This window comes from Nannospalax galili, unplaced genomic scaffold, assembly GCF_000622305.1.
Source record: "Nannospalax galili isolate Female #2095 unplaced genomic scaffold, S.galili_v1.0 scaffold7, whole genome shotgun sequence".
Lineage (NCBI taxonomy): Eukaryota > Metazoa > Chordata > Mammalia > Rodentia > Spalacidae > Nannospalax > Nannospalax galili.
The window spans coordinates 10815367-10825833 of record NW_008359081.1 but is presented as its reverse complement, the minus strand read 5'-3'; the positions used below and the strand labels follow the sequence as shown (position 1 = coordinate 10825833).

The following is a 10467-nucleotide window of genomic DNA, read 5'->3' as shown; positions in this document are numbered from 1 at the left end:
AAATATGAAAACCGACAGCTGGGGCTACAGGGAGACCTTGTCTCAAAAAGAGCAAAAATATCTATCTATCTATATATATATATCTATATATGTAGAGAGAGAGAGAGAAAGAGAGAGAGAGAACACTAACATGAGGTGCAAGTAGGGAATAGGATCTAAAGCAATCAAAATGGCAGTTCTAACTGGGGAAATGGACAAATGGACAGAAGACCCCAATCTTAGCTGAAGAAATATTAGCAAATGGACTTCTGGGTGAGGAAGAGTTGATCTTCCTAAACTGAGGAACTCTAGATACGCTGACTAGACCTCAGTAGATCAACTTGCCTGTGGAATGTTTGGGGACACTATGTTGACACAGTAGGCCTTAACACAAATGACAGAATGTATAAGTTCCAATGTATAAGTTCCAATGTGGGGGGCTATGGAAATGTGCCAGTGGGGAAGAGCATATAAAGATGATTGAGATATTCTGTATGAAATACACATTCAATAAAAATTATGAAAAAATAAATGCATCATCCAAAACGTATATTGTATGAAATTCCTAAAAATTAGCATTAACAAAAAAGAGTTTTCAAATTGTGGGAAAAGGAGGTGGAGAGATGGCTCAGTAGTTAAGAGCACTGAGGACTTGGGTTCAATTCCCAGAACCCACATGAAGGCTACTAAGCCTAAGTCAGTCCAGTTGCAGAAGATCTGACACCTTCCTCTGACTTCTGAGAGCATTGCACGACATGGGTACACTTAGATATATGCAGGCAATACACACATACACATAAAATAAAAATATTAAATGAAATAAAGTATTTTTTTAAATTGTGGGAAAGTTATTTTTCTTGAAACATAAAAATCCTGGTTTTAAATTATGGATATGCCAATTACCTTTGTGACCTTTAAGCAGTTACTTAATTTTCCTACACCCATTTCCTCATCCCACTATTCCATTTCATGCTGCAATGAAAAATGACACAATGCATATTAAGTGGTTGGCAAACTGACTGAATGACACAATGCATATTAAGTGGTTGGCAAACTGACTGACAGTAAGTGCTCAATAAATAACGGCAGCTGCTCTTATTGCTATCATATGTGTACTAGTTGTTCGGATGGTGTTTTTATATTGTCAAAACAGCAGGCCATATTTTTCCCAAGTCTTCATTAAGCCTTCCAACTAAATTTCAAGCACAAACAGTATTAAAAATTACCTATGTAATGATATCGTTAGATTGAATGTCATGTGTACTGTTCTATGTTAGATTAATTTCTCATAAATCACTTCTGTAATCATTTTTCATACTTTGAAGAAAAACTTGTTTACATGTTGTGTCGCTTAGAAAGCACAATCAAAGTATGGAAAGAATATTTCCAGATTCTAATCTTGGTTCCTCTGAACTGCACTTCTTTTATGTACTAAAAGAACTACTTGGTTATCCCTCCATAATCCTTTAGCTCTAAAATAATCTTTCACCAAGTGATAAAAAGATTGTACAATACATGCAGTATTCACCATGTATGCATTGACTTATACTATATAACAAGAAATATGACACGTTTCTAGTTGTTTTGTGGGTTTGGTGTATTTTTTGTTTTCCTGTGTCTGTGTACACAAGTGACAACTTGTGTCAATTTGAATGGCAAAATTATGCTTTCAAAAACACATGCAGCTCATTCAACTATTATCTCAAGAAAATAAGTTGCCAATTCAATGAAACTGTCCCCCAAGTGTAGGCATTACAGAACATTTCTTAGGACCCACAATGTGCAAAATATTTTATATTAATTATCTAATATAATCATTCTAACAAAACTAAGGTCATATGTTTTTACGTTCCTTTCTATGATGTAGAAAACAAAATACAGAAATTTTAGAGAATTTATGGAAAAATCAGTGGTAGCACAAGTAGGATTTAATATTTTGAGAGTGTGGTATTCATATAACAGTATATTATGTTATGAGGTATAATAATGATTACTAGAAATTTCCATTACTAGAAATTGTCACTATAAATAATTTTCCCAAATTGTTCTTTGACACAGATTGCAGAATAAAAACAGCAGCCACTTGACTTCCTTCATAGTTTTACCACTTCTTTCTCATTCTTCAACTTTTATGGATAGCTAATGTTGTCAAGAAATATAGGTTACAGTTTCTACTACTTTCTCACATGAAACAGCAATAGTTAAAATTCTCATATATGTGAACAAGGTATCAATTTTACTTCTTAAATATTGAAAATGATGCAAACTGTTTCATTCATTTATTGTTACTGGTTTCGCCTAATTATTAATTGGACAATGTAGTGCAGGGAAAAATACTGTGTTAAAGGCAGAAAATTAAATAAAATAGGACTAGTTTATAGGAAAAAATTAGTTTCAGTCAATGATCATTCTTAAAATGATTGATGTCTGAATTTCTTATGTATAAAAATGTAACAAGCAAAGATTGATATTTCTTGAAAACTTGCTTGGATGTCATGAATATATGAGCGCTCCGCAAATACAGGTTCAATATGAAATTAGATGGTGATGAAAACATATTCTGGGATGTTGAATTTGAAGCCATAAACCTTCTTTAAATATTTTTTTCATTTATGAATCCTCTGTAAAAGATCATTTAATTAAAAAAGTGTATTTTATTCAAAGGATTCTATTGAAAATATGCAGATTTGGAATTAAAGCAAATTTTTCGTTGCTAAGTTTCATGGAGTCTCAATTACTAGAAACATTTCAAATAATTTACTGTATGAAAAAATTAATCTTGAATTAGAACAATGTACATATATATTAAGCAAATCTGGAAAAAATTCAGAAAACGATACTCATCTTTAATACAAAAGCACCAGACTTATCATTTAATTTTGTTTAATTTAAAAATACTTCTTGTCATAATCTCCTATAGTCATTTCATAAATTTCTGATAAACCACATATTGGGTCTTAAAACAAAATGATCAATACAGAGAAAGGATTCCTTAGAGGGCAGATGATAATATTTATCATAATTTCATACATAATTTAATGTATAATTTATATATGGGTAATTAATTTATATGTATATAAATTTTTTTTAACTTTTGAGGATTTCTGACAATGTAACTTATATGTATATAAATTTTTTTTTAACTTTTGAGGATTTCTTACAATGTATTTTTATCATATTCAGACCTCCTCCTCTATGTGCATCTTTTTTCTCTCCCCCTAATTTCATAACCTTGATATCTTTAAGGCCTATCAGGTCTAATTTGTGTCCCCAAAGGCCTTTCAGTGTGGGTCCACCCCCTGGAGTCTGATTAACCTACCTAGCATCACACCTTTAAAGAAAATCGAGTCCCCCTCTCCCAGTAGCTATCAGTCGCCACTAGCTCCTTAGCTAGTATTGGAGCATCTTACCTACCTACGCACCTCTGTGGTGAGATTTTCTCTGACGTGAGCTTGCTTGAGGCCTTTTATATGCTGTCAAACTTGCTGTGAATTAATGATTAACTTACCTGCTCTCTGGAAAACAGCATTTCCTTGTGTTCATCCACCACTTCTGGCTCTTACAATCTTTCCAATCACTCTTCCACAATGAACCCCCATCCTTAGGAGGCAGAAATTTGAAATAGGAGTCCAATTTAGGGCTAATCACTCCCAAGTCTCTTATGTTCTGTATGTTGACACGTTGTGCAACCCTATTAAGGGTGTCATCTGTTGCAAGAAAGATCTCTGGTAAAATTTGAGAGATGCACTAATCTATGGGTATAACAAAGAGTCATTAGGAGTTGATTTAATACTATGTTCATTTAGCAGAATTATAGTAGGTTCTCCCCTGTGGCCTGTGCCATGTCTATCCACAGAAACCCATGCCTGATTAGTGCCAGGTATAGGCTCTATCCTGTGAAATGTGCCTTAAATCCAAGCAGAAATGACTGGTTGCTCCCATAACAATAATGCCAATGTTGCACCAGTGGGCATATCTTTCCAGGCCAATTGTTGTTGTAGATTCCATGGTTCACAACTTGGCAAAGGTAGGGATCATTTTTCTCTTCCAGTAGCTCATATAGCCCTTCCAGTGCTATGAAGGATAGCTGGTAGAAATGAAGCTTTGAGGTCAGTACTAGTTTGAAATCTCCTTGCTGTTCTATGGCTCACACATGCAGTGTCTTCAGTAATAGGGTCTTATAAGACCAGGAGTAATGATAATAGTAATATATAAGTGGCTATGGGACCCTTGGTTAAAATCTTCTAAAGAAGGAGTCCATTCCTGGCATTGGGCTTTTAACTTTCTAGCCTATAGTGTCTGGTAGAGGTGTTGTCCACCTATTTTATGGTAACTCTTTTTAAACTTGATTTTTATTGTATATACATATACTTTAAGAAGCTTCTATAGTGGTAGGTTTGCTTGACTATTTTTACATTAGTATTAGTTATTGCTACCCTAATTATGTCCTTTGCTCTGTTCTCCCATTCCCCATCCCATTTAACTTTTCTATATCATTATCCCCCTTTCCCCCTTTAGATCACTGAATTCTATCTCCTCTCCCATGAAGCTCCCCAAGCCCCCCATGGCACCTTACTAGTTTCCTAATGTCTATGGATTTTTACCACTGAAACAGGAATAGAAAAAGATTCCAAACTACAGTCCACTTATGAGAGAGAACCTGTGATTTATATCTTTATTGGAAATGAATGCCTCACTCAGGAATGATTGTTTCCAGTTCCAGTTATTTACCTGAGAATTTCATCATTTTGTTTTCTTAACAACAGAATAATACCCCATTTTTCTAATGCGCCATATTTTCACTATCCATTTATCACTTGAAGAATGTAGCTTGTTTCCATTTCCTGGCTATTGTTAATAGAGCAACAGTGAACAAGAATGAACATGATTATTTGAATGTAAGATCTCCAGCTATTTTTAAGGAACTCTTCAATAGTTTCCAGCTTGAGTTTCAAACTATAAAAAAAGAACTGACTTAACTCATTGATGCTTCCTTCCAGTTTTGTGGTATCATTTTTCCTACAATAGTAATCTGACTCTTGAAACCTGGGCATTGGCTTAATAAGGCAAACTCAGGTCTGGATATTTTTTAATGTTGTTATAAATATATGTAAACTTATTAATAATTCCAACTATAACATATTGTTTGGTTCTTATACGAGGTTAAATATCCTATAAAGTGCTTCATAAATTCCATTTTAAGTAGTACCATTTTCTTATTAGTGTAGTAAGGTAACTTGGAGAAGACTAAATCTGATTAGTTTGACCTTTATTTCCTTACACATAGGGTTGTCTACATAATCTGTGGGATACATTTAAAAATTAAATACAGAGCCCTTTGTTCAAACAGCAGCAAGAATATGTTAAAATCACTAACATATAAAGCTTTTCAACTTGCAATATTTTTCATTCACTATTAAAATAATACTGAATAATGAAATTATTAAATCTACAGTGTTGGGCCTGGAGAGATGGCTAAGCAGTTAAGAGCACTGACTGTTCTTCCACAAGACCCCAATTGGATTCCTAGCACCCAAATGGTGGCTTAAAACTATCCATAAATCAAGATCCAGGGGATCTGATGCTCTTTTCTGACGACTTCGAGCATTGCACAACACAGGTGCAGTTACATACATGGAGGCAATACACTCAAACACATAAAAAAATGAAGAAAAAATAATAAAAAATAAAAGTACAGTGTTAGCATGGATTTTACTCGTCTATTTATATTGTGAAAGTCCAGGTGCCAGAGCAAATATGAGCTCAGTCCTACCAGATTATATGTTCTGCATTTCATAGCTACTATGTTCTTTTAATCTAATTCTGACCAGAATGTAGAAACAAAATTAACTTATCTGTTTTTATTTCATTTTCTGCTAAGCTCTGAAATTCTAATAATTCTCTTCACTTTCATCTTCCTGATTAAGGAAGGACTGGATTTTTTTCTTAAATGAGAACTGTGGGTTGTTCTACCATTATTTTTATGTCATTAATTTTAACATAAGTAGTTGGTTAAATCAGAAAAGTAGTCTAAGTGAGACAGAGGTCCTCAGCTGGGAGTGGTGGCACAGGCTGATCTCTGTAAGATCAAGGCCAACGAACTGGTCTACATAATACATAGCAAGTTCCAGGTCAGCTGGGGCTATAGGGAGACCCTGTCTCAAAAATAAATAAATAAGTAAAGAAAAAAGAAGAAAGAGGTTCTTGGCCATTCATGCTAAATTCTTTAACCTGATAAACACAGTAGCATTTGTCAATGTGCTTTCAATAAATGATGTCCTCTTTTGCTGTATATAAAAAAAACTGGCAAAAATGGGTCATTCTGATATGTGAGGACTACCCAGCTTCAGTATCTTAAATAGATCCTACATGCCAAGATAGCTGTTTACATGGGATCCCTCAAAGACTAAACAATTTCTGAAGATTTAGCCATTTCCATACTGTACCATTCCTCATCCTCTCAAAATAATATCAGCAATGACTATCAAGACAAAAGTAAGGAAGAAAATTACAAAAGAAGTACACTTAGAGAGGTGCATTTTTTCCAGTTAAGAATGAGTTAGCTTTTTATATGTAAAGCAAAAGTAAAAGAATAAATCAAAAGTAAAAGAATAGTCAGGCATGCAAAACTACAATAGCCCAATTGAGAGCATATTTTAATGTGATGAACTGTTATTATACATTTGCCTACGAATCCTACTTCTTCATGAAACCATTTTATGCATGGCCATTTTAACGAATTTGAAACCTCCAAACATACCCATCTATGTATGTGACTAAAAAAAAATATTCTGCAGACCTTCTCATTTATTCTGTTTGTTGTACTTGATAATTGACCTAAATAAGATTAAAGCAGAGCAAGGGTTACCCAAGAGATCATTCCCTTAGCTTGATGATACTGGTTGTATAACAGCTGAATATGCCAAGATAGGCCAGGTTTAGAGGTGAATACTTTGTCTATAAATTATATCGTCGCTGTTTGGCTTAATTGGGAACAAGTCACTGCCATGCAAAGCACTCCAGCCAGTCTAGCAAAGTCTTTCTTACAATACTTCTCTAATTAGCCTCCTAGCTTTTTATTATGCATCTTTGGACAGAATAGTAGAATAAGCATTAATGAGAGCAGTTTATGTTAACTTTCTAGCAACCTCTTTCTAGGTGACTAGATTATCTTTCAAGCTGCTGGTATTTTGAGACATTTTCCCCTTAGCTTTATGATCGTAGCAGGTATTCTAAGAAAATTGTTTGCAATCTTGTTTAATATCATTCTAATTAAGTTGAATAGGGCATACTTCATTTTTTACTAGTCATAAGACAATATTTCCTACTTACAACATTGCCTTCTGGGAGTAAATGCTCAATTTGTATAAGTGATTTTTCTGTCAGACACATCAGATATATCTTCAAGGATTTTTGCTAAGATTTAACTTCATATTTCCTTATACATGTTACTGTTATTAAGTTTTGAAAATGTTTCATTATTTGTGCCATGTGAGGAAGAGAAGTTTTCTTTTTAGTCATTTCAAAACTGCATACATATACTTCCAATGATTTATATATAAAGAACTGCACATATGAATAAAAAATAATGTATGGATAAAATTCCACAGCAAGTAAGATTCAATGATCTTGGTACTGATGTACCAAGAAATGATGTACTGGTTCATCCTTTAGTGTAATACAGAAGAGCTTTAATAACATGTTAAATTGGTTTGGATTTCAACTGTCATTTGAGAATTTGTCTACGTATTCATGAGGATGTTAAAATGCAGGCTCACTATTTTATGTGTCTGCTGCTCATGTCTCTGATAATGCAAGTGGACATTTCTAGCATTTTAAATATTTCATTCAATTTATCATTTAATGTACTGGAACAGTCTGCAAAGCCACTAATTGTATAACACCCAATTTATTTTATTGTTCAGCATTTGGAAGTTCCTGAAGACAAGTCATCTGGCAGTTCATTGATGGAGACAGACATAAACCTGGACAGTTATCAGACTTCTTTAGAAGAAGTGCTCTCATGGCTTCTTTCTGCTGAGGACACATTGCAAGCCCGAGGAGAGATTTCAAGTGATGTTGAAGAAGTGAAAGAACAGTTTCACACTCATGAGGTAAAACAAATCACTGATTTATGAAATGAAGCTCATAACTTAAATGGCAAGCCTGCTTTATCAGTTATTCACCAAGCTCCTTCCATTTTTGAATTTTTAATTGAAATATTAAAATTATATTTTTGTGATTTTGATAGAAACAATCAGCATTTGCAATTCTACTTTTGTTGATAGTTACTTTGCTCATGACTCCCAGAGAAATGCAAAAGCATAGCCTTCCTCCATATGCCAGGGCAAAACAAACTGAGCCTGATTCTGAAGTGCAGTCCAAAGTTCCCACTTATACATCACAATTCTAAGGTAGATCACAAGTACCTGTGTGGTAGCAAGTTGAGTGATCCTCAGTGGGTGGGAGTTCATAACATTATATGGCTACTCAGATTATTTGCCATGTATTAGCTCCTTTCCTTATTTTTCTCCCATTGAAAAGGGTGTTTTCATGTGTAAAGCTTAATACACTGGTGCTAGCTATCCAATTCAGTCTGGCAGCAAACTCATGGTGATCCTCCTGCTTCAGCCACTTTTGTGTTGGAGTTATAGGCATATGCTACCACACTAAGCTCTTTAATGAATCATTTGTTCTAAAATCCTTTATTCAGGCTCTTCTACAGAAGATGTGCTAAGATCATCATTTCCGTAATTCATAATAGACATAATGAAATATTCTCCTGAGATAAAAATTTGAATATTCTTAACGAGAATATGTATTTAAATGGGATACAGGTTTAAAACTGAAAATAATCAAATTCAAAGTTACAATGATTCCTTAAAGTGTTGATTACAAACATTTACTTTTCTTTGTTAGGGGTTTATGATGGATTTGACATCCCATCAAGGACGGGTTGGTAATGTTCTGCAGTTGGGAAGTCGACTGATTGGCACAGGAAAATTATCAGAAGATGAAGAAAATGAAGTGCAAGAACAAATGAATCTCCTCAATTCAAGATGGGAATGCCTCAGGGTAGCGAGCATGGAAAAACAAAGCAGGTAAATTATGTGTTTGTGTGAGTGAGTGTTAGTGTGTGTGTGTGTGTGTGTGTGTGTGTGTGTATCTGTCTGTCTATCTGTGTTGAACATAGGGACTTAGGCATGCATACAAAGACACTACCATGCAGCTATATCACCAGCATTTTTGTGCACTGAGACAGGGTCTGACTAAATTGCCCATGCTGGGCTAGAACTTGTTGGGAGCCCAACTTGATCTTTTCTTGAAATTGCAGTCCATCTGCTTCAGCCTCCAGAGTAGCTGGATTTATAAGTATGAACCACTATACCATGCTTCTAAATTGTTTATAATTAACAAAAATAGAAAATTTAGCATGACAAAGTAGTACATAGCCAAAATCACAGTTATTTAGAAGGCCATGGCAAAAGGATCATAAATTGGAGATAATTATGAACAGCATAGTGAAGTTCCATAATAATAATAAAAAAAAACATAGAAAGTTTTAGATCCTTGCCGTCAATTTGATGGCGTCTAATGACAGTCTAGATTTTCAGCAGCTTTCTAAGGTTTATAGCTTTTCTTTATGGAAACTCATGGCTATATTTTCATGTTAGTATCATTTTTGTGTCCATTTTTGCAACTTATGTGGAGATGCTAGTTAAGTAAACAGTTATCTATAGAGCTATACTTTAAGAATTACCAAAATTTGCTGGGCGTGGGATGCACAGCTTAAATTCCAGCACTTGGGACACAAAGACAAGGTGATGTCTGTGATATTGAGGTTAGCCTGGTCTACATAGTGAGTTCCAAGCCAGCTGGGGCTACATGGAAACCTTGTCTTAAAAAAGAAAAAAAAACAGTTTTGTTAGACTACCACACTGTGGAGATTTTAATGATGTAGCTTCCTCATTTTGCCTAGAATGTGTTAACTAGCAATAGGTGTCTTGACCCTCTGACTTTTGAATTCTTTCTGCCCCCTCTTCTGTGACGTCCCCTGAGCCTTAGATGCAATGGGTGCATTGTAGATGTGTCACTTAGTGCTGGGCACCTCAAAGCCTAATTTTCTCCACATTTGACCAGTTGTAGAACTCTGTAATAGCTTCCTTCTCTTGTAAAAAGAAACTTCTTTGAGGAGTGGTGAGATACACTTGTCTGTAAATGTAGCGATACATATTTAGAATATACTAAGAGATTATGTTGGTCTAGGGAAATGATAGAAGTAGATTCTTCTCTCAGTTGAGATGCCAAGGTGGATGGGGAAAATTTCAAGAGGTTCCACCCTGAGATGAAGAGCTACAGCCAATCAATGGAAGTTTAGGGAAAGACAATCAGTTTTCTCCAGGAAGTAACTCCCTGAGACGTTATCTAATTTCTAGTGGGAAGTCTTAAATACAGGTACACATAAGTATCAATAAGTGGACTCAGTGA

General features: G+C 34.7%; 1 protein-coding gene across 1 annotated transcript in view; it reads left to right on the top strand.

Annotated features, from left to right (window-relative positions):
* Window positions 1–10467, top strand: part of Dmd (dystrophin) — a 2373110-nt gene that overhangs the window by 771487 nt on the left and 1591156 nt on the right. The window contains exons 10-11 of the mRNA XM_017795501.2: window positions 7905–8093; window positions 8899–9080. Of these exons, the coding sequence (XP_017650990.1) occupies window positions 7905–8093; window positions 8899–9080 (371 nt within the window). The remainder of the gene's footprint in view (window positions 1–7904; window positions 8094–8898; window positions 9081–10467) is intronic.